We start from the raw sequence: 23692 nt of genomic DNA on the forward strand, positions 1-23692 counted from the left end.
AAAGAACTTGTTGAAGAAAACATCATCATTATGTGGCTTAAACTAAATGTGATTATTGCTCTTGAACTACGTACACACAATGTCCTTGGTCATGGCCGGACGCGAAGGCTCACTGGGTTCTCCGAAGCCAGCCTTGTTCTCGGCAGTCACTCGGAATTCGTACTCGACCCCTTCGCTTAGGCCTTGCACCTTGAAGCGCAGGTCTGGGACCGTTCTTTTGGAAGCCCTGACCCACCTCATGCCTCGTTTCTCTTTCCTTTCGACAAGGTAGCCCCTGATGTCACTGCCCCCATCCTGCAATGGTCTCTTCCAAGAAATGGTGACAGAGTTCCTGGTGACATTATCAATTTCTGGGCTTGATGGTGGACCTGGTGGACCTGGTGGCAAAGATGGTTGCCATTGTTTGTCATGAAAATCTGACATGCCCAAAAGAGTAAATGAGTTATGAGCAGAACACTGTAGAACACGGACTCAACTTACCATAACTGTCGACCATTTTGACTGGACCGGACAGGCTTGCGTCTCCAGTCCCATATTGGTTGACAGCAGACACCCTGAAGATGTACTCGTTGCCTTTGATCAGTTTGCTGGCGACACATCTGCAGTCCATGACATTTTCAGCCAGCTTGGTCCACTGCAAGCGACTGGTCTCTCGCTTCTCAAGGGTGTAAGACTTAATAGAGCAGCCTCCGTCCTCCTCTGGTGGAAGCCAGGTCAGGGTGCACTTTTCAGCAGAGATGTTACTGGCCTCAATGGGGCCCGGAGGTCCAGGAACATCCAGAACCTTCACTTTGACGTGTTCTTCTCTGATGCCGAACGGGTTACTGGCAGTGATGGTGTACTCTCCGGTGTTCTTCCGGCTGGCGTACTTGATGGCCACAGCGGAGGAGGTCGGAGTGCCGGTGATGCTGACAATGTCGGAGTTCTTGAGCTCACGGCCGGCCTTTGACCAGACAGCGGTGGGCGGAGGTTTGCCGAGAATCTTGGAAGCGGACACCACGATTGTATCTCCTGCCCGGACTGATAGGCCGTCCTTCATGTCTGGGTCAATGGTTATGCTCGGGGGTTCTGAGGAATCAAGTGATGCAAGACGTTACATTGCAAGCTGGAACGCTCCGAACAAATGGCACATGTCAGTCAAAGTCAGCTTACCAAACTCATCCTTGCACGTTAACAGGTCGGTCGTCTCTGAGGGAAGACTAATAGCACCGGCAGAGTTCTTGGCCCTGACTTGGAATTTATACTGAGTTCCCTCTGTCAGGTCAGTGACTGTGAAGGCGCAGCCTTGAATGTTGATGTGGTTCGCCTTCATCCAGGCCTTACCGCCAGCCTCTAACTTCTCGACCATGTAGCCAGTCAGTTTGTAGCCGCCGTCATATTTGGGAGGAGTCCAGATAAGAGTGACTGATGACCTGGTGACATTAATGACCTCGGGCTTGCCAGGAGGATCTAACAGAAGACAAAGGCATCACTGTCATCGTTTTCTGCTAGACGCCAAGTGGGAGCTGCATTTTATGTGTTCAAAGTGCCACAAATCAAGTTTGATTGATTGACTGAGCTCAAAAACTCACCAATGGGATCCAGGGCAACAACAGCCTCAGTAGGTCTGCTGGCCTTCCCGAGACCGGCCACGTTCATGGCCATCACCCTGAATTCGTACTCCAGTCCCTCGATCAGACCCGTGACCCTGCACTCCTTCAGTCTGAGAGGAGTCTTGCTGGCTCGTTTCCACATCAGACTGTTCCTCTCCTTAAACTCCACATGATAGCCTGCACGCAATCACAGTCCACGTTTTGTTGCAGGTCTTAGCTTCACACCGCGACGGCACTCGCTTACCTGTAATTGGGGAGCCGCCCGTGTCTCTGGGATCGGCCCAGGTTAGGATGGCTGATTCGTGACGGATGCTCATTATCTCTGGGGGTGCAGGCGCCTCTGGGACATCTGGGGATGGCAACAGAAGAGATTTTTTTTTTTCCCCCTCCCACCAAATGAACCACACAAGGTGATTTCGTTTCCGTCTCGGATACTCACTGAAAGGATGCTGCGCGATGACCGTGTCTGACCTCAGGTGCTCTCCAATTCCGTATTTGTTCTCAGCAAACACTCTGAAAATGTACTCCACTCCGTCGTGGAGACGTATGACTCGCATGGTGGTTTTTTGTATAGCTGACGCTACCGTGGCCCACTTGTTGTCTGTCGTCCTCCTTTTCTCGACAATGTAGTTGGACACCTCTGCACCGCCGTCATCTTTGGGTGGCCCCCATTCCAGTGTGATGCCGTCAGCTGTGATCTCGTCAAACTTGATGGGTCCGGTGCAGATGCCCGGTTTGCCCACAACCTTGAGCTGCAACTTACAGTCCTTGGAGCCCAAGCTGTTCCTGACGTTGACGGTGTAGATTTCCGCGTCTCCTCTCTGGCAGTCTCTGATCAGGAGAGTGGTAACACCCTGGGAGGCCTCGACACACATACGGCCGATATCGCCGAGCGCTACGTCGCCCTTATTCCATGTGGCAGTGGGATAGGGCATGCCGCAGATGGGAATGTTGATGCGGGCGGTAGTCCCTTCCTTCACCACATAGCAACCGTCGTGCAGACAGCTCAGGTTGCAGTCAGGTAGCACTGGAAAGCAGCGTAGCATTTGGCACGTTGAGGAAACAGAGGCAACGGTTACCGAGCCTTTTAGTGTCACATCCTGAAAGCAAGGTGCAACCGTGGGTTCTTACCAAACTGGTCCTTGGCAACAGCCGTGATCTCAGAGGGCGGCCCCTCTCCAGACTCATTGAGTGCCTTGACTCTGAACAAGTATTCCTGGCCCTCTGTGAGCTCCCCAACCGTCAGTGAGGTGTTCTTTCCCTTAGAGATCTGCTTCCACTTCTCGCCTTCGCTCTGGTCCACAACATAGGCGTTGATGTGGCTTCCGCCATCACTGATGGGCTTTTTCCAGGCCAGAGTGATGGAATCTTTAGTGGTTTTCGTGGCATTCAAGTCCATCACTGGACCAGGTTCCTCTGGAGGGGCATCAACAATTGTATCACAATAAGAATGACTTTCATGGGAGTAAGAAACAGCAGATTGCATACAAAGATTTGAATTTTATGTTAACGGTCAATAATCATTGTATCCACCACACACAGAAGAATTGGGGTGGGTACTCTCATACCTGAAGCTCGCACGCTGCCGGCAGTTTCACAGCCCTCTCCGATGCCATAAGCGTTCTCGGCGAGAACTCTGAAGCAGTAGGCTTGTCCCGCCTCCAGGTTAGGAATCCTGTACGAGATCTTGTGACACTCGGCTGACACACAAGTCCAGGCCTTCCTCTCGGCCAGGCGTTTCTCCACGATATAGTTCTTGACGGGACTGCCGCCATCGATCAACGGGGCGTCCCAGGTGATACAGGCGTGGTTGAGGGAGGTCTCCTTCACAGTAAGGTTTTGAGGTGGTCCAGGAGAATCTACATTGGAAGGGTAGGGAATCAACAGAGGCAATATACTCAAGCTTCATTGAACTCAACCACTAGGTACTACTCTGGCCAATGGCTTAGGGTTAGGGAGAAGCATTGGCCACTACTGCAGGCATGGCAATCGCAACGTCACCCCTGTCCCAGGACGCACAAAAGGCGCGGGAAAATGAAAGGATTAGTTCTCTGCTTCCTTAAGAGACTCGCTCACGGCCGCAAAGATGATGGCTATCTCACCGAGGACCTTGACCACGATGGTGTAGCTCTTGGACCCACTGCTGTTCTCCAGCATCAAGACGTATTTGCCAGCGTCGTATCTGTTGATGTCTTCAACTAAGAGCAGGGTGTCCCATTCTGACGTCTTGATCAGGGCGCCGGTTCTCTCCTTCAGATTTCCGTCCACCTTGCTCCACGTCACTTTGGGTGCCGGCCGCCCTCTCAAGGGGACGTAGAGCCTCATGGTGACACCGGCGCGGAGAACCAATGTTTTCCGCAGGTCGGCATCCAGCTCGGCTTCCGGAGGGACTGCGGGAACCGCATTTTGTTCACTAGTTTAGTTTTGATTTCATTGTTACATTTTCAGCAAATGGCATTTTGTTCAGTAGTTTAGTTTTGATGTCATTGTTAGGGTTTTTTAGCAAATCACCCTTTTCTGCCACCCGCTATAAAGCACAGGGTTCCAAGCAATGTTGTTTTTTTTTTGTTTTTTATACGACGATTCCAGTTACTCAGGCAAGTCTGATTTTAGAGCTGTTTGCAGAACGTGCAGCAATATTTGGAGACTCGAGTGAGCCGGTTGGCTGCCTTTGTTTCATTTCCTCAAAGGGATGTGACATGACAAATCCACCAGTATAAACCGGGGTTGCCTGTAAAACAATGCAAAATGAGAACATACTCAGAATGTCCTTGGCCGTGTGGTTGCCGGGGACTTCGCTGGGCTCGCTGTAGCCAATCTTGTTAACGGCAAATACTCGGAACTGGTACTCTGTGCCTTCCATCAGGCCTGTTACCAACAACTTGGTCGCCTGGAGCTTCTTAGGGACATTGCATCTGGTCCAGTTTTCTGCAGTGGCCAGTTTGCACTCCACCAGATAGCCGATGATTTCGCAACCTCCATCGTACGCTGGCTTGGTCCAGCTCAGGCTAATGGACCTCCTGGTAGAATCCACCACCTTGGGGAAGGCGGGCGGGCCGGGGGGATCTGACAAATGCAGACATTTGAGTCACACCTGAGTGATGACAGTGCCGGACACTTGATAATATACCTGCACAGTAACTCACAAAAGTGAGCACACCCCTCCCTCACATTTTCCTGTTCTGACAAAGAGGAGGGAAATGGATTAACTGGGCCAAATTGGGACAGTTTCAGTTCCTTTTGTCGCCAGTGGTTCAGACATTGTGCGTTGACTTATTTTAATACTAAGGCAGCAGACTGACTCCTTTACATAGCAGCAAAGGGGCATCATGGGCACAGTGTTTTTTCATCACAGGATCAAATCAAATCCCCACAAAACTCAGGGGTGTCCTCACTTGTCAGGGGTACTGAATATTTTCATTTGAATGACAACCAACGCAGGCTCTCACATCCAAAGAGATACTCACAGACGGGATCAACGGCCAGAGCCGCGCTGGACGCATCACTTGGTTTTCCCAGACCGGCTTTGTTCATGGCAATGACCCTGAACTCGTACTCGGAGCCCTCGGTCAGCTGACTCGCCTTGATGGTTCTGTCGATCACTGGCCGCCGGTTCACCTTGGCCCAGGTCAACTCGGTGGCTTCGCGCTTCTCCACCATGTAGCCCAGGATGGGGGCTCTCCCGTCATTGGCGGGCGCCTTCCAGCTGACCGTCATGGAGTCTTTGGTGATGTTGGTGATGACGGGTGGCTCGCAAGGGCCGGGAACATCTGAGGGAACCAAACCGATCACTGATTAGAATCAGTCGATCCTGACAGGGTTACTCGTAGCAGTCTATGAACAGGTTGGAAAACATAGTGGACGTCTGGAAGCGTGCGCTCACCGTAGGGATTCTTGACCGTGACCGGTTCGGTCATGGTGGCATCGCCCACGCCGTACTGGTTCTCAGCGCTGACTCGGAACTGGTATTCGTGGCCCTCAATGAGCTTTTCTACCGAGCAGTCGGTGATGTGTCCATGTATGTTGGCGGTGACTAGCGCCCAGTTAGCCCTGCTGGTTTCCCGCTTCTCGATGATGTAGTTGGTGATTTCAGAACCGCCGTCTGCCAGCGGGGGTTCCCACCGCAGCTTGACGCGGTCTGCAAACACTTTGGTGATCTTCACTGAAGCCGGAGGACCTGGTTTGTCTGCGAGGAAAAACCGGAGTGTAGGTTTGAAGACTTAGACAGACAGTGTTCCCACTGTTCATTTTCCATGCGCACAGGAAATGTCGCGGAATCATTTTGAATGCTGAATATGCTCAGAATAGTTGTCAAACAGCGACTTGCTGAGATGCCAATACTCGCAGCCTTACAATTGCTGCAGGCAACTTACCGAGAACTTTGACTTTAATGGTGGCATACTTGCTGCCGCTGGCATTCGCGGCGAGAATAGTGTAGTCTCCGGATTCCTTCCTGGTGACGGAGTAGAGCTCCAACAGGTGGACGTGTTTCTTCTGGGTCATCTTCATTCCCTCTGCTGGATGGAGAGGAACGTTGTCTCTCTTCCAGCTCACCTTGGGCAGAGGCTTCCCAAACACTTCCGCATCCAGGCAGACATTTGCCCCGGCTTTCACCACAATCAAGTTGTTCATGTTGACCCCCAGCTCCACACGTGGAGGAACTGTACGGAATAAGAAGAAGACCATAGTGGTTATTTGCGTCCTTGTGCCAGGACCCTGATAAACTTTATTCCTTGAACTCAGCTGGAGTTTCTGCCCTCTCTGCGTCCTATTCGTTCAACATTCATGTTGTGTGTCGACATTGTTATTTGAACTCGACTTTTGTTGGGGTTGCATTTACATAGAGCACTTTGTTGTGGCCGCGGTTGTCCTTAAACTAAATCCACTCGAGTGGAGTGGAGTGGAGTCATACCGTTCTCGGCAATGACGGCGATGGGATCCGAGAGCTCCGAGGGCTGGCTGACGTTGATGGCCGTCTTGGCGATGATTCGAAAGACGTAGCGCTGGCCCTCTTCCAGACCGCTTACCACGTAGTCCTCGGTCTGGACACTCATGCAGTTGCTGTTGCAACGGCTCCACTTCTCCTCGGGCAACTTGCAGTACTCCACAAAGTAGCCAATAAGCTTGCTGCCACCGTCGTGCTTGGGTCGGGTCCACACCAGCGACACGGAACTCCTGGTCACATCCATGGGCTCGGGTTTACCTGGAGGGTCTGGTGAAAAGGAATTTGGATTCAGCTCTCCGAAACGGTCTGGCTTCACAATACAGACTTTGTGTGACTTTGTGTACTTATGCGTCAGATGAGTGCCTCTCAGAGCCGTGCCTTGCGAGCGATTGGATTGAATGGCCTCGAGTGTATCGGCGACTGGGCCTGACAGAACCTTATCCTAATTCTTTGCCGACCAGACCATTGCATCACAAAAACCGCAGCTCAATTTTGCCTCTACCAACAAATTGTACGCATCCATGCACATGACCCAAGGTCTTGGGGTCCAGTCTTTTTGACTATCTAAGTTTGCGTGACCATTTTTTTCATTCCCCACCTACTCGTCCGTGTATAACACACACGACTTGATTTGGATAAGATGCTGACTCCACATTTCGGTAAATTGCTCGGTATTTTGGAATAAGTCAAGGCAGCGTCGTATGCGCTTGGAAGCTTTTCATACCAACAGCTGTCCTGGCCGTGACGAATTCGGTCTGCTTGCAGGGTTTTCCCTGTCCGGCCAGGTTGATGGCAGACACCCTGAAGGTGTACTCCAGGCCCTCGATGAGACCGGTGCAGGTGTACTGGGTGGATTTGACCACGGACTCGTTGGCCCTGACCCACAGCAAACTGTTCCTCTCCTTCTTCTCGATGCAGTACCCTGTGATTGGGCTTCCGCCGTCGCTGCTGGGACGCTCCCAGGACAGGATAACAAAGTCCTTGTTGATCTTGTTTACCCGATGGTTCCTCGGCTCACTGGGAGGATCTGGGGGCAAATGAAAGCCAGGCGGTCTGACACATGTATTCAAAAAACTCCAGTTTTGGCTCAAAGCTTAGCAATGTCCTCATGCACCATTTCAAAACTCGGATTGAGAATGAGTTTGCTTTTGCAAAGAACTCTTTCTGATGTCGTCTGCTCTGTCGTCAACATCATTCCAGAAGAACGCTTGCTCTCACTGATCTTTAAGGAGTTTGAGAACGTTTGGGACTCACGGATGGCGGCGGCGTCAACTCACCGAACGGATATCTGGCAATCATCTTCTCGGAGTAGGTGGGCTCAGAGATGCCGAACCTGTTCTCGGCCCGGACGCGGAAGATGTACTCGGTGCCGGTGATCAGTTTGGTCATCCGGAAGCTGGTTTTGGTGCAGGACGAGGAGACAGTGAGCCAGTCGCCCTGGCTCACGTCGCACTTCTCCACGATGTAGTTGGTGATGTTGCTGCCGCCATCCTCCTGAGGAGGGTTCCACAGAAGCGTGCAGGCATCGATATCCTGCTCTGTGATCTCCAGCGGAGCTTCGGGAGGTCCTGGGATGTCTGCGCAGCGGCACAAAGATCCGCCTCATTGTTATGAATAGACCCGTTGCCGTAGCCTATTTATCGAAAGGAGTGACAAGTTCATCGACAAGAGTTGCTGCAGCTCCAGCTACGCTTTGAACTGACCCATGACTACGACTTTGAGGATCTGGTTGATCTTGGCCGTGCTGTTCTCCGCCGACAGGCTGTAGTAGCCGCTGTCTGAGCGGGTGACGTTGTTGATGATCAGCGTGCAGCTGCTGAGCGTCTTGACCACCGAGAGGCGATCGGACGTCAGGACGTCCTCGCTGCCCTGCTTCCACTTGCAGAAGGGAGCCGGCTTACCAGCCACCAGAGCCTCGATCACCATCTTGCGTCCCGCTCGGACAGTCACCGTGTCTGGCATGATGATCTTGGGAGCCACTGAGGGAGCGACAATCGGCATGGCTTAGCACACTGTCACAACTTTTGCGTTTGGAATCCTTCCTCGAACAGGCGTGTCCAAACAATGACCTGCTAAAATTACGCATTGACGCGGAATGTGCGGTTTGCCCGCCTACTCGCTGGGTGGCAAGGCAAAAGGACAAAGAGAAGGAGAAGACAAGGAAGAAGGGTACAGGGAGAATTTGTGTCAATGTAGTGTCAAAGCGCCTCACGAATTTCTATGTTTGCGATCCTGGGGGGAAAAAAAACCTCGGATGTGCCTGCCCTCGACCTCGCCGCCGGTGTACTCACTGAGCTGCTCCTTGGCCTCAAAGACTCCCTCGGCCTCTCGAGCAAGACTGATGCCGACAGAGTTCCTGGCCGCCACCCTGAACTTGTACTTCTTGCCTTCCTTCAGGCCCACGACCACAATGGTTAAGTCTTTGACCACCGAGTACGGTGTCCACCTGTCCTGCGGCGCCCCCTCCTCCTGATAGTCCACTACATAGCCATTGATCTTGGCTCCTCCGTCTCGGAGAGGCTTCAGCCATCCCAGCGTGGCGCTGTTCCTCGTCATCTCCAAAACCTCCATCTTCTTGGGCGGATCTGGCTCACCTGAGAAGCATAGCAGGTCTTAGCCACAACCAGCAGAAGATGGAAAGTACTTACACGCTTATGTATGAGACACTTTTTTTTTTCTACAATCAAAAGGGTTGAGACACAAAGAAGAGAATTGATGACATACAAACTTCAAAGTACGTGCAGGACCTTATCTTTATCCGCTTCATATCGTTTGCGAGGTGTTGCGACGGTGGCGGACATAACTGTATACGTCGTGCCCGCGTGGTCGTTGGAAATCGGTATCAATGGCTTGCGTCCGGAACACGAGTACAAAGGATCATTGGATGATTGCAATACTCACTGATCGGGTCTTTGGCCAGGTAAGACTTGGGCGAGTCCTGAGGCACTCCGATTCCATACTTGTTGACCGCCATCACCCGGAAGTAGTACTCGATGCCAGGGGCCATGTTGGTCACCTTGAAGCTCGTCTTCTTCAGGTCCTCTGTGCACTTGGTCCAGGTCTTTCTGTCCACCTCCCGTTTTTCCACAATGTAGTTGAGGATGGCGCTTCCGCCGTCGTTCTCCGGCGGCAACCAGGAAAGCTGCGCTGTAGTTTTGGTAACGTCGGTTGCCTCCAGACCACCGACGGGACCAGGAGTGTCTAACAGAAGACGGATTCCACATTTGCAAATCAGCTCACGCTCTTCCAAATACGCTTTTCAAGCTAAACCCCCAACGCCTGCTTCACCACCCCTCCGCTTCACCCACTACATGCACACGGGGGTCAACTAAAAAGCTAACTTTGCTGTGGGACTGGAGCAAAATTCCATTTGGCCTACTGCGTCAGGTGTTGAATGGCATTTAGAAATGGACATTTGTGACCCACGTTTGACTGTACGTAATTTTGCACAGTCTACTAGAAAAGTTGTGACTCTTTCTCACCGAGGACTTTGACACGAACGAAGACGGCCTTCTCTCCGGCCGAGTTGGACAGAGTCAGTGAGTATCTTCCCGAATCTTCTCTGGTGCTTTCAGGGATGACGAGGAAGGACATGGTGTCCACTTGGTCCACGTGACCTCTCCGAACAACGTTGTCCACCCCCACGCGCTTCCAGGTGACCTTCGGGAAGGGGCGTCCTCTGACAATCGCAAAAAGTCGAATGGGACAGCCAGCCCGCACCGAAAGACCTTTCCTCAAACTTGCGTCCAAGTCAATCTCGGGAGCCTCTGTTTCCGGTGAAAAACAGACTCAAGGTTATGCTTCATGTTCTGGAGAGGGTACACAAGCTCGCAAAAATGATGACAACCCAGTCGACCAAGTTCAGGTTCTTACCCAGGATCTCCTTGGGGAAGACGGGTTCCTTTAAGTAGGCGTGACGTCCCCAGCCCACCTGGTTTTGGGCGGACACCTTAAACTCATACTCCTGTTTCTCATCCAGCTGTCCAATGGTAAACTCTTTAAGGACCAGTGGGCCATGGGTGTCGATCCTCTTCCAGCCTTCGGCGGGCTTTTCAGGGTCCGCCTCACTCTTCAGTCTCATGTCCAGACTGTAGCCGATGATTGGCGCACCCCCGTCGTACACGGGTTTAGACCAGGAAAGGGTGATGGAGGTCTTGGTGCTGTCGGACACCTTCAGGCCTGCGGGTGGCCCAGGAGGTTCTGGGGACAAACAAAGCAAAATGAATAAGTGCCACTGCTCTGGAGGACACACACCAACAGGATTCAGTCCGGTCAAAGTAAACTCACCGATGGGATCTTTGGCCGTGACAGGTCTGCAGGGTTTGCTGGGATCTCCCAGTCCGACCTCATTCTCAGCCTTGACTCGGAACTGATACTCGTGGTTGGGGATCAGGTTGGTCACTCTCATGCGTCTCTCGGGGATCGGACTCTTGGTGCACGGCACCCAGCGTACCGCTCTTTTTTCCTTCCTCTCCAGGATGTAGCCCGTGATGGATTTTCCTCCATCATTCTCGGGAGGAGTCCAGACCACCGTCATCTCCTCTTTGCTTATCTGCATGACACCAATAGGATCATCATTTTGGTTGTCTAGAGTATTTACTAATTTTGGGACATCTTACTTGAAAAATTAACATCCGTACTTTCTAAATATGAATCCACTACTGCCCACCGTGAGTGTTCAGAACCGACCTTAGTGACCTCAGGGGCGTCGGGCGGTCCGGGTCTGTTGAACTGAGTCCGGACCGTGACGGGCTTGCTCTCCATGGCAGGCCCAGTTCCCATCTTGTTTTCGGCCCGCACTCGGAAGATATACTCGTTGCCTTCCACCAGACGCGTCACGTTGCAGTACGCGGTGACAACCGAGGCAGAATACGTGGACCACACCATCCTCCTGGTCTCGCACTTTTCCAAGATGTAGCTGTCCACCTCGCAGCCTCCGTCATCCTCAGGCGCATCCCAAATGACTCTGCACTTGTCTGCTCCGATGCCAGTGACTCGTAGGTTCCTGACGGCTCCGGGGACGTCCAGGACGTTCACGCTGGCGTACGCTGTGAAGGTTCCGGCCGAGTTGGTGGCGGTGACAATGTACTTCCCGGAGTCAGTGCGTCGGGACTTGGTCAAAAGGAACTTGGAGTAGTCAGAGCCGGTCTCATAGCTGATTCTGGGGTTGTCACCGGTTGCCTTGTCCTTGATCCACTTGACTTCAGGGTGGGGCTTTCCTCTCAAGGAAGCTTCCATCCTGACCGACTCTCCAGCCTTTACCGTCAATGTTCCGGAAAGCTTCAGGTCGAGGACCGGTTTCTGGATCTCTTCTCGCACCAGAATATCGGCCAATTTCACCCAGCCGCTCTCTCCTCCTTCATTGACGCTTTGCACCCTGGAGGAAAAAAAAAAAAAAAGTGCTTTAGCCATTCATGGCAGCTTCGCACCCAGAAGAAAATGCATCTACTTTTCACACTTGTTTGAAACATTTGTTTGAAAACCCTAAGCCGCCAGGGCAAGTCGTTTGACTCACCTGAACGTGTACGTCTGATTTTCAACACACTTGTCCGCCAAAAAGAAAGTGTTGGTTAGGACGCCCGTGTTGAGTTTTTCCCATTCCTGCGCATCTTTGACTTTGCACTCCAGGTTGTAAGAGAGGTTGGGGCTGCCGCCATCATAGTCAGGCCTCCTCCACCTCAGGTAGACGTAGCTCTTGCCAACGTCTGTCACCCTGAAGTTCTCGGGCTCGCCTGGTTTTTCAATGGGGTCGATGGCTAGCACGGGGACCTTGGTCTCCACACAGGGCCCGGGTCCCATCTTGTTTTCGGCACAGACACGGAACAGGTACTGGTGGCCCTCCATGAGCTTGGTCTTGATCTTGCGGTTGGTGCAATGGGAAGAGATCATAGACCACATGCTGATGCTGGGCTCTCGGCACTCCACAATGTAGTTGGTGATTTCAGAGCCACCGTTGTCTTTTGGAGCATCCCAGTTGATCATGCAGGAGTCCTTGGTGACGTAGGTGGTATGGAGATTCTGGCAATGGCCGGGACGGTCCAGAACATTGACAGTGATGCAGCAGGAGGCCTCTCCGCCCACATTTGAGGCCTTCAGGGTATATTTACCATGGTCAGCTCTGGTGGCCTCTTTGATCTTCAGTTGGACCACAGGTAGGTTCTGGATCAGAGTTACACGTTTGCTGTTCTCCAGAATAGTCTCTCCCTTGGACCACAGCACTTCAGGCTCCGGACGGGCCTTGATATAGCCGACAATGTTGACGTTGTGTCCGACGCGCACGGTGACGCGCTCGCGACACGTGGCGTCCATTTCGATCTCCGGTGGGATCAGAATGTCTTGAGCCGTGACCGACTCTGGAACTTCGCTGGATTCACCGTCACCGATCATATTTGAGGCAAACACTCTGAATGTGTAGGTGGCACCTTGCTCGAGCCCCTTGACTGTATATACGCACAACTTGATGAAGTCGTCCACGTTGACTTTCTTCCAGTCGCCGTCGGCCTTCTTCATTTCCACAGTGTAGCCCAGAATGGGACTGCCGCCGTCTTTGGTGGGTTTGGTCCACACCAAGTCGGCCGTTGAATTGCTGTAATCTTTGACTTTGGGGTTTATCGGGGCACTCGGGACTGTGATTTGCCTGCAAGGCTTGCAGAGGTCAGAGATGGGTGAGGGTCCACTATAGCCAGCACTATTCTCTGCAAATACTCTGAATTCGTACTCGTTGCCTACAAACAAGCCCTGGACTCGGTAGCGGAGGTCCTTGCAGGGCGTCCTGTTCACGCGGATCCATTTCCCTCCTTTATGTCTGCGTTCAATGAGGTAACCGGTGATCGGACTGCCACCGTCAGACAAGGGCATGGTCCATCCGACCGTGACGGCATCCTCGGAGATGTCATGTGGCAGCGGCTTACCGGGCGGACTCGGCGGCATGAAAGTATGCTCGGCGATGGTAGGCTTGCTCTCCAAGGGCGCCCCGATGCCCATTTTGTTCTCGGCGCGGATGCGGACCACGTACTCGACGCCCTTTTGCAGGCGCACAATCCTGAGCTTGGTGGCCAGGCTGCCAGAGCTCACTCCTCCCCAGGTCTCCTTGTTGGAATCTTTCTTCTCCACAATGTAGTTGGTGATGGGGCTGCCGCCGTCATCCTTGGGAGGACGCCACTCGATGGTCATGGCGTCGGGGGACACCTCCAGGATGTTGACGGGTCCGATGGGCGCCGCCGGGACGTCCAGAACGGTGACGTTCAGAGCGGCCGTCTTGGTGCCGGCGAGGTTGGACACGGTGAGCAGGTAGGTGCCCGTGTGGTTTCTGGTGCACTCGTTAATGCTGAGAACGGTGGAGAAGTTGTCGGTGTCGATCTTGATCTTGCCCCCGCTGGTCATCTCCTCTCCTTCGATGGACCATTTGGCAGTCGGGAGTGGCGTTCCTCTCATGATGGCGGGCAGCCTGATGGTGGTGCCTGCCTTCACGATGATGCCGTCAGTCAGCTTGACATCAACCTCGAGGATCGGAGGCACTGTTGACAGACGACACGCGGGCAGAGTGAAAACTAGCTCCCTCTTTGAAACTACTTTGCATATTTTGGGCTGATCACTTCTATGCCATGTGTACACCCCTTGCTTCCTGTTTCCAAAAGCGTTTGAGCTGTGTTGTAATGAAACATGGGTCTGTGGTCTGACATCTTTGACACGTCACACACTCTAGCTCTTTTAAGGTATTACTCCTATGCTGCGTCTACTGTCAGCCTGCGCTGCGGGTCTCCCTCCCTCCCTCCCTCCCTCCCTCCCTCCCTCCCTCCCTCCCTCCCTACCTACCTACCTACCCCCGGGGTCATAATCTCACCCAGTTTCTCCTGGCAGAGGATGGGAAGGGTGGTGTCGGGTCTGCTGAGGCCAATGGCGTTCTCGGCTCTCACTCGGAAGCGATAGGTCTTGCCTTCTTCCAGACCAGTCACGTGACTCTCCGGGATGCTGACCGTCTGCCACTCGTGCCACTCTTTCGCTCCTTCTTCTTGATACTCCACCAAGAAGCCCGTAATCTCACTTCCGCCGTTTCGGTCGGGCCAGTTCCAGGCAAGCCACACCTCCGTTTTGTCCACGTCCACGTGGTGAAGGTCTTTAGGAGGACCGGGAGGGACTGCGGAAAAAACATGTTCAACCTTCAGACCGGCGGTGCTCCAACTCGGTGTGTGCGGTTGTTGTTTATGTGCTTATTTGCGTGTTGGAGGAGCAACCGCCGTTGATGAACGGGGCTCTCCAGTACGCAGAGCGCGGCTACTCACAGAGCGGATTCATGGCTTTGATGGCCTTGGGCGTCTCCACGTACTCGCTGCGACCATACTGGTTCTCGGCCGCAACTCGGAAGGTGTAGGCCAGTCCCTCCGTCAGGTGCTTCAGCATCATGCTGCGTTTCTTGGAGGTGGAGCACACGGGAACCCACTGCGTGGAGCCTGTGTCTTTCTTCTCCACCACAAAGTTGGTGATGCGAGCGCCTCCGTTGTCCTCCGGGTCTTTCCAAGACAGGAAAGCTGAGTCGCTCCTGACATCTGAGACGCGAAGGTGCTGGACAGGACCAGGTTTGTCTGAACACAAAATGAGGACAACTCATAAGAACACTCACACAACTTACTTTCGCCGAGTTTGGTCTTTTGCTTGAAAATGCCAGTGAACCTACTTTGACCTTCTCTAAACTTTAGTCCAATGCTTGAACATTTCAGAACCTAATTGCACAACTTGTTGTTGGAAGAGTTGGAACCGTGAAGTCGAAGTAAGTAGCCATAGCAGAGTAGAACATTCCAAAGTTGGACGCAAGTTTAGCGGTCATATCAAGTTTGCCTGTCAAGGTTTTCTAGCCTAATTTGAGTAGAAATTGGCTCAGAGTGGATTTGTTTGTGGTGAACTCCTACCAAAGACCAAGACGGTGCATGTGACGGTCTTGGAGCCAGCAGGGTTTTCGACCGTGAGCGTGTAGTCTCCACAGTCGCCGCGGTTGCAGAACCTCATCTCCAGCTTGGTGCCCTCTTGTTTGGTCTCAATGTCAGCCCTAGTGGGCACGTCGGCGTCGTTCTTCTTCCAGACCACGGAGGGGAAGGGGATGCCCTTGATGGCCGCCATGAGAGTGATGTGAGTGCCGACCAGGGCCTTGACCACTCGGGTCATCCCGGCATCCAGAATCAACTCTGGTGCTTCTAAGGTAATGAGCAGCAAACACAAACCTGAGTCGCTGGACCACAGTAGGACATTTCTAGGCCACGTTCGAGTCGCTCACCGAGTCGGTCCATCACTCTGACCGGTTCTTTGATATGAGCGGGGTCGGACTCCCCGGCAGCGTTGACAGCCTTCACTCTGAAGCGGTAGAGTGCGCCATCCTCCAGGCCCACCACCTTGAACCTGGTCCCCTGGCAAGAATCCGGAGTGTGGTTCACCTGGAGGAGGGTGGAGGCAAGATATGGAGCGGTGGGTGGAAATGACAACCTAACAAAGCCACTCTACAGACCATTTAGAAGTAACCAAACCAAACTAAAATGGAGCTGTCATGAAATATCCCCAAGTACTCTGAGCAGTCCAACATTTTGTCCTGCTCTATTCCCGACAGTGTGCGTGCGTACAAAGCGACAAGCAGCTGACCTTCTGCCACTCCTCCTCGCCAGCCTTCTGGAACTCCAGCAGGTAGCCGAAGATCTTGCCTCGGCCGGTGTCGGCGGGCGGCTCCCAGGTCAGAGTCACAGACTCCTTGGTGTGGTCCACGGCCTTGAGATTCTGCGGTGGGCTCGGCTTGACTGCAGAAAAGAGCGGTTGCCGAGTGACGTGTAAGCCAACGTTGACGCCGATATTCTGGCCAGGAGCAGACGGCACCGAGCTCAAATTCAGCGAGGGCTCCGCAACCTGCGTGGCTCTTAAGGTGTTGTGTCACTTTTAGAAAATGGGAATTTAATTGCATTACTTTGGTCATTTTTTTTATGAGGCCCCTTGAAATGTGAAGAGTCTGGCGCTCTCGTGACACAACCAAACGTATTTTGTTGTTGTTGTTGTTGCCCAAAAGCCTAAGCCTTTTCCGTGTCTCACCGATGGGATCTTTGGCGAAGACGGGCTTGGACGGCGGACTGGGGTCACCCACGCCCACCACGTTCTCCGCGCGGACTCGGAATTCGTACTCGCAACCCTTGAGCAGGTCCAGGACCATGTACTCCACCATGGGATGGATCTTTTCTGTGTTGCAGCGGACCCATCTGCCGAACAAAAACAATCCAGCTGGTGAGTGGAAACATGAACATTGAAAGCTTTTGGTGAAACAAGGTACTCTGGAGAGCAGCAAATAAGAGCGCCGGAAAATCAAAGCAGTATTTTGGACGATAAGTAAGAGCAGCCTAAAAGTCGCCTTCATTCAACTTGAGTGGCCATGGAGTGGCTTGGTACCTGTTGGCCATGGTCTCCTTCCTCTCCACAATGTATCCGGTGATTGGCTTGCCTCCATCTGCCGGAGGCTCCCAGTGAACCAGGGCGCGGTCCTGGTACACTGCCTTGACGGTGGGCTGCTTGGGCGCGTCGGGCACCCCTGCGGCGCAAACACACAACGCACTTGCATCAATGATTCGATTTGACGATTTGGTAGTAGACACAAAAGCACCATTTTGCTCGAATGTGACTTTTTTTTTTTACTTGGTTTCATCGTCGAGTGTTTCTCGTATTGGAACACCACCCATTTATTGGATGTTGTAGCATTTTAATGGGCGTGACTTTGTCTATTTCCATCATCTCCTGTCACCTCACTTAGGGCATGACTTTCCCCGGCCCAAAGGCGGACATCACTTACGGAACACATCTCTGGCCTTGACCTCGGTGGACAGCAGTGGGTCGCTGATGCCATAGATGTTCTGGGCCATGATTCGGATGATGTACTCGCGACCCTCAATCAGTTTTGGCACCTGAATCGGCAAAAGGGTACAATTATACGAGGCGCTGAGCGCAAGCTCGGCCATGTTAGGTCCAGGTGCTGACCCTGCAGGTGGTCCTCGTGCAGGACGCGCTGACGGGCATCCACAAGTCTCGGTTGGTGTCTCGCTTCTCGATGACGTAGTTGGAGATGGCGCAGCCACCGTCGTCCAGGGGAGGTTTCCAGGAAATTAGCATGTGGTCTCTGTAGACCTCCTCAAAGATCACTGGGCCCTCGGGAGGCTGAGGTCGGTCTGGCGGGAGGGAGCAAGCAAGCGTTCAGAGGTTAAAATTGTATTATTTTCGGAAAGAATTCCCAAATCATTGGGCTGGCAACATAGGAGATGGAGGATGAGCGTAGCGCAGTGTGAGCAGGACTCTTTCAGCGCTTGCCCGGTGTGCCACTCACCGACGACGGTGACGGCGCAGATTCCGCTGCGCCTGCCGGCCGCGTTGTCCACGTTAACGCAGTAGCATCCGCTGTGGTCTCTCCTGGCCTTCCCAATGTCCAGACTGAGTTGCGTGTCGCCGCAGCGGACGGCTAGGTCCGCATCAGGTTTCAGCTCCTCCTCGTTCTTGGTCCAGGTGACGCTGGGCCTCGGCTTGCCGCCGTAGCGTCCCGACAGCATGCAGCTGTCTCCCGCCTTCACCGTCATCTTGTCTCGGAAGTCCAGGTCCAGACTGGGAGGTTCTGGCGGACGGAACAGCAGAAAAAGTCGACTCGAGTCCGCTGTCCATTTGTGTGCCCCGCGCTTCCCTGAAATGTTCTCCTTGAAAAAAGCAGCCTTGCGCATTGCATGGCAGCGAACCCAGTCAGGTGGACGTCGGGGCCGTAGTACTCACCCAGCTCATCCTTGCACTGAACGGGTTTGGTGGCAAAGGAAAATTTGCCTTGTCCCACTACGTTGACGGCAGCCACTCTGAATTCGTGGCTGGACCCCTCCTTGAGTCCGCTCAAGGTGAACTTTCTGTCCATCAGCTTCTCGTCACCTCCCACGCGGACAAAGTTGTCTCGGCCGATCATGCGACACTCAAGGACATAGCTGGTCACTTGGGCGCCCCCGTCGTACTTGGGCGGCTTCCAGGCTACCGAGATGGAGTCCTTGGTGACGGCCGTGACGATCAGGTCCTCCGGACGCTCGGGTACGGCTATGGGAAGGACACAAGAGTTGTCCTTTGCAGTTTGCCAAAACCTCACGACAGCCACAGCATCATTGACCATGATGTCACGCCCACTTCTGGATGGCACAAGATGGTGTTTTCATCCACGCAAACAAACAAATCTTACAGATGGGGTCTTTGATGAGCACGACTTTGTCCGTCTCCACAAAGGGGCCCATGCCGATGATGTTCTCGGCGGCGATCCTGAAGAAATAGCCTTTCCCGTTCAGGAGTCCCTGCACCACGGCGTTGTTCCTGGTCACCGTGTAAGTGACCGAAGTCCAGCCCATGCGGTCCGACTCCCGCTTCTCGATAATGTAGTTGGTGATGGCCGAGCCGCCGTCGTCTTCAGGGGTATACCAGCTCAGTTTGCACGAGTCGTTGGTCAGGTTCTCACCGGCGAAGGGGAGGCCGACTGGTCCGGGAACATCTGGAGGCCAGAGATGCAAACTCATGAAAACTAGGTGTGGACACTCCAAAACTCACGGATAAAAGACACGGATGGTTGGCAAGCCATGAATACTGGGGCTGCAGATGGTCGGCAACCCGTGGTCACGTGCTGCGGACGATCGTTAAAAATGTCACACGTAAGAAATCAAAACAGTCGGCGAGTCATGAACACGAGTTGCGGATGCTCTGAAACTCACGAGAAGAAGTTGGGAGTTCCAACGAGTAGCGATAGGAATATAAGTAAGGAATATCAGTGACTCCTAAAAATGAGTTGTGGACAGTTGTGGAGAAAATCTTGATAAGGACTCTCAGGAGACCAGGTCACGGCAGTAGACTTTGAACTCACCCAGGACCAAATCTTGATAAGGACTCTCAGGAGACCAGGTCACGGCAGTAGACTTTGAACTCACCCAGGACCTCCACGATGACTGCCTTCTTCCTCTCGCCACCTTCGTTCTTTGCGCAGAGCGTGTAGATCCCCTGGTGCTGGCGTTTGCAGTTCTTGATGACCAGCGAATTGGAGATGCCCGTGGTCTCCACCGAGGCCTCCTTGGGCACCTCGCCGTCATCTCGGCACCAGCTGATGTGCGGCGCCGGTTTGCCGGACACGTAGGCGATGATGCGGATGGTCCCGCCGGCGTGGACCACGATCCTCTCCTTGACGGAGGCGTCCAGGTCCATCTCGGGCGCAACTGAAGGGAGAGCGGACGCTTGGTGAGAAACACCACACTGAGGTTTCCAGCTAGCAAGCTAGCAGCTCTCATGGAATCACAGCAAATAGACTGATGCTGGTAGCTTGACTTAAGTGTTTCATTTGGTCATAACTTAACTTACTTTTGTGCGTTTCCCTGAATTGACGGGTGATCAAAAACAAAAACGTGCTAGTACACGCCACACCACTAACATGCGCATTTGTGTAATTAGTGTTGAATGCGTGCCTTTAATGGGCGTGGCCTAGTGAGCGGCCTCAGGATTTGTCCTCGTGTGAGGGCCTGGGCGTGAGTTGCGGCCTACAGCAGCTCGCTGCGAGGGTTTTGGCTATGACTGGCAGCTGCGTTCAATGAGTGTCAGAAAGTTCAATTACTCCAGTTCTAGTGGTGACGCCTGATTTAAAATAATAGCAATGGCTGGTAATTTGTCCAAAATTTGAACCGAAGCTCATGTTAGTCAAAGTAGCGCTGTTCCTACTTGTCCTGTCTCTGGCTTCGATCAGCTCCGAAACGTTTCCCGGTTCACCGACCCCGGCGGCGTTGACGGCTCGGACTCTGAAGCGGTACAAACCACCTTCCTTGAGACCGGCCACCACAAACTTGGTTCCTCTGATCTCTGAGTCCTTGGCCTGAAGAGAGGGCAACGTGGGAATGAAGGACACGTTAACCAGTTGGGGAAAGTCAATTTTCCTGGGACTACAAGCGTGTGGTGTGAGTGACACGGTTTACCTTCTCCCAGCTCTCCGGTTCCTTGTCATCGTCGGCGCTGCTCAGTTGAAGCAGCTTCCTCTGAGCCTTCTTCTCCTCCTCTTCCTTGCTCACCTCCTTGAATTCCACAATGTACCCGGTAACCTTGGAGCCTCCGTCCACCAGGGGGGGAAGCCATTCCAGCTCCACCGTTGACCTGGTCCAGTCCATCACCTTCGGAGTGGGCGGGCCAGGGGGCTCTGCTCATTGCACAAACAGTTGGCTTAAGTCATTTTGAATGAAAACGAGTTGCCGGCATTCGGGAACTCATGAAAACTAGTCACAGACTTATGGCTGTCCCAGATGACTCACTGATGGGGTCCCTACAGAGAACGGGGTCTGAGGGTAGGCTGGGTAGTCCACAACCGGCAGCGTTGGCGGCGCTGACTCGGAACTGGTACATGGCACCATCCAGCAGGCCGGTGACGTCCCAGTTGTTTCCAAGGGGCAGCGCCCGGATGGGCTGCCGGTTGACGCGAGCCCAGCGCTTGCTGGTGGTCTCCTTTTTCTCGATGAAGTAGCCGGTGACCGGCGAGCCACCGTCGTATTTGGGCTCCTCCCAGTTCACCGTCATGGACTCCAGACACACGTTGGTCACGGTGGGCTTCTCACATTGGCCGGGAACAGCTATGCCGGAACAGATTTGCGGCGGGCGTGAGCATACTGGGCTTTCCATGAAACATTTGAAGCCTGGGCTTTGGAACCCAGGGAGAGTGCTTTGCGTGTGGCACTCACTGAAGAGGTTCCTGGCTTTTTCAGGCTCGCTGAGTAGCGGAGGCCCGACTCCAAACTTGTTCTGCGCCATGATTCTGAACTCGTACTCGTGGTTCTCCGTGAGCCGGGTCACCAGGTAGGCACAGTCCTTGGGGTCGTTGGACACGTGCACCCAAGACTTGCGGTTGTCCTCGCGCTTCTCCACCACGTAGTTGGTGATTTTGGAGCCGCCGTCGTCCAGGGGCGGCTTCCAGGCCAGGCCGATCCTCTCCGCAAACACCTCGGTGAACTTCACAGGTCCAACGGGTGGGCCGGGAGGTCCTGTGGAGGTCACGCCAAGTCTTGTTGAGAGAGCTGGGATTTGATAGTGCTGCTAAATGTTATTAGTGAACCTTGTGGGCTTTGTTGGTGACATCGTATTTGGAGCAGCCTATTGTGAAAGTGATGTCAAGACTAGAGTGGTCAATATTTTCAAATTGGAATAAGTTGACTTTTTTCCCCCCCACTTTACTCAATGGTAAAGCCCAAAAGTGTTGCTTTGCACTACACTGAATTTTGAGCCTTACTACCAGGAAGCCAAATGTAGGTAAATTCACACTCACCATAGACCAAGAGTTTGACGTCCTTGGTGACAGTGCCCAGGGCGTTGCTGGCAGTCAGGCTGTAGAGGGCGCTGTCGTCGCGGGTGGCCCTCTGCAGCAGCAGCGTACACTTGTCGTGCGTCACCAGCTTGGCCACGCGCTGGTCGTAGCGCACGGCAGCCTTCTGCTCGGGCGCCGCCAGGCTGGCCTTTTGCCACGAGAGGCTGGGGAAAGGACAGCCGCTGACCTTGGCCGGCAGGCTGATGTCGCAGCCCTCCTCACCCTCCAGCACCTCCCGCAGCTCGATGGCGGGCGGGCCTGAAACGGGGTCAAACACGCGCGTCAAATACGTCACGACCAGCTCAGGGAGCATAGCGGGCAGAGTCTGAGATGCATGCCGCCATTGCTCCTGCATGTAACCACCACAGCCGTTACCTCATGGTGCTGTGCTCTAGGTGTAAAAAACGTTCATTCGGGATGAACACGTGGGCCTACTGCGCGACTGTATTTTAATGTTGGCCATCGGTTGGTACTCAGAGCGCAACGTTTGACAACAGTCAGCGCTCACGCAATAGTGCGAATGCTGACAGTTCCTTCTCGGACTGGCCAGCCAACAGCGGGATGACGTTGCTGTTGGTTTGTCTCCAAACATTAAGTTGAGGCTTGTCCAACTCACAGGTCTGATCCTTGATGGAGAGCGGTCCAGCGGTGGCTGAGGGTCGACTGGGTCCGGCCGCGTTCACGGCTTTCACTCGGAACTCGTACTCTCCGCCCTGAAGAAAAAAAATAACTCGATCAGCGGACCTATTGCTGTTAGGGAGGGAGGGAGGGAGGGAGGGAGGGAGGGAGGGAGGGAGGAAGGAAGGAAGGAAGGAAGGAAGGAAGGAAGGAAGGAAGGAAGGAAGGAAGGAAGGAAGGAAGGAAGGAAGGAAGGAAGGAAGGAAGGAAGGAAGGAAGGAAGGAAGGAAGGAAGGAAGGAAGGAAGGAAGGAAGGAAGGAAGGAAGGAAGGAAGGAAGGAAGGAAGGAAGGAAGGAAGGAAGGAAGGAGCTTCGGGGACTAACCTCGTTCAGGTCCTCCACCACAAAGCTGAGCTCCTCCACGTCTCGCTTGTTGCACTGCTTCCAGGTTTCCTTCTCCTTGCCGCTGGTGTCCCAGCTCAAGCGCTCCACCACGTAATGTTTGACAGGAGAGCCTCCGTCGTTCTTGGGAGGCTCCCAGCTCAGGGTCACCGTGTTCTTGGTCACCAAGTTGACTTTCAGCTTGGTAGGTGGGTCTGGCGGGTCTGCGGGTGTGGACACACAGCCAGCTTCAAGGCCCATTTCAGAGGCACCCGAGTGTATGTTAAAAAACACTCTGCTAATATGGAGGATTCTGACGGTACGTGTAAACCCTCGGGGTAACATTTGCATGGAAAAAAGTCAGTGTGCGCTCACAGATGGGGTCGCTGGCTCGGGCAGGATCAGTGGTGACGGTGAACGGACCAAAGCCCAGCCGGTTCTCGGCTCGCACTCTGAACAGGTAGTCCTGTCCTTCCAAGAGGCCCGGGACCACAAAGGCTTGACTGGCGCAGGCCGCGTTCACCTGAGCAACAATCACATTCACCGTCGTCAGTTCCTCATCTTGGCAAACTTTGTCTGTCTCTCTGTCCGTCCGTTTGTCCGTCCGTCCTTCACTGGCTCTACCTTCGTCCAGGCCTTGTCAGTGACGCATTTCTTCTCAATGTAGTAGCTTTTGATTCTCTCTCCACCGTCATTGTCAGGCAGCTTCCAGATCAGCCTCATGGTTGAACGGGTGATGTCGGTCACCTTCAGATCTTTCGGAGGTCCCGGAACATCTGAAACAATGAAGGAAATCGTTAG

At 53.5% G+C, this 23692-nt stretch overlaps 1 protein-coding gene across 1 annotated transcript in view; it reads right to left on the bottom strand.

Annotated features, from left to right (window-relative positions):
- ttn.2 (titin, tandem duplicate 2) overlaps positions 1–23692 on the bottom strand; it is a 163089-nt gene that overhangs the window by 44740 nt on the left and 94657 nt on the right. Inside the window, exons 168-213 of the mRNA XM_061286865.1 lie at positions 23516–23667; positions 23267–23414; positions 22895–23115; positions 22509–22605; positions 21854–22150; positions 21273–21572; positions 20850–21164; positions 20520–20737; positions 20269–20419; positions 19491–19772; positions 18758–19060; positions 18313–18618; positions 17879–18160; positions 17536–17723; positions 17351–17462; positions 16954–17092; positions 16603–16766; positions 16165–16316; positions 15806–15962; positions 15444–15725; positions 14820–15119; positions 14381–14674; positions 12053–14054; positions 11227–11914; positions 10825–11089; positions 10411–10737; positions 10020–10304; positions 9439–9738; positions 8829–9131; positions 8241–8516; positions 7815–8114; positions 7262–7564; positions 6505–6804; positions 5966–6253; positions 5476–5778; positions 5060–5362; positions 4353–4658; positions 3695–3982; positions 3161–3451; positions 2724–3008; positions 2032–2619; positions 1837–1941; positions 1572–1769; positions 1153–1449; positions 481–1068; positions 75–377 (exon numbers count right to left, since the gene is read on the bottom strand). Coding sequence (XP_061142849.1) covers positions 75–377; positions 481–1068; positions 1153–1449; positions 1572–1769; positions 1837–1941; positions 2032–2619; positions 2724–3008; positions 3161–3451; positions 3695–3982; positions 4353–4658; positions 5060–5362; positions 5476–5778; positions 5966–6253; positions 6505–6804; positions 7262–7564; positions 7815–8114; positions 8241–8516; positions 8829–9131; positions 9439–9738; positions 10020–10304; positions 10411–10737; positions 10825–11089; positions 11227–11914; positions 12053–14054; positions 14381–14674; positions 14820–15119; positions 15444–15725; positions 15806–15962; positions 16165–16316; positions 16603–16766; positions 16954–17092; positions 17351–17462; positions 17536–17723; positions 17879–18160; positions 18313–18618; positions 18758–19060; positions 19491–19772; positions 20269–20419; positions 20520–20737; positions 20850–21164; positions 21273–21572; positions 21854–22150; positions 22509–22605; positions 22895–23115; positions 23267–23414; positions 23516–23667 — 14352 coding nt within the window. The remainder of the gene's footprint in view (positions 1–74; positions 378–480; positions 1069–1152; positions 1450–1571; positions 1770–1836; positions 1942–2031; positions 2620–2723; positions 3009–3160; positions 3452–3694; positions 3983–4352; positions 4659–5059; positions 5363–5475; positions 5779–5965; positions 6254–6504; positions 6805–7261; positions 7565–7814; positions 8115–8240; positions 8517–8828; positions 9132–9438; positions 9739–10019; positions 10305–10410; positions 10738–10824; positions 11090–11226; positions 11915–12052; positions 14055–14380; positions 14675–14819; positions 15120–15443; positions 15726–15805; positions 15963–16164; positions 16317–16602; positions 16767–16953; positions 17093–17350; positions 17463–17535; positions 17724–17878; positions 18161–18312; positions 18619–18757; positions 19061–19490; positions 19773–20268; positions 20420–20519; positions 20738–20849; positions 21165–21272; positions 21573–21853; positions 22151–22508; positions 22606–22894; positions 23116–23266; positions 23415–23515; positions 23668–23692) is intronic.

The sequence above is a fragment of the Syngnathus typhle genome, linkage group LG9 (genome assembly GCF_033458585.1).
Source record: "Syngnathus typhle isolate RoL2023-S1 ecotype Sweden linkage group LG9, RoL_Styp_1.0, whole genome shotgun sequence".
Taxonomy (NCBI): Eukaryota; Metazoa; Chordata; class Actinopteri; order Syngnathiformes; family Syngnathidae; genus Syngnathus; species Syngnathus typhle.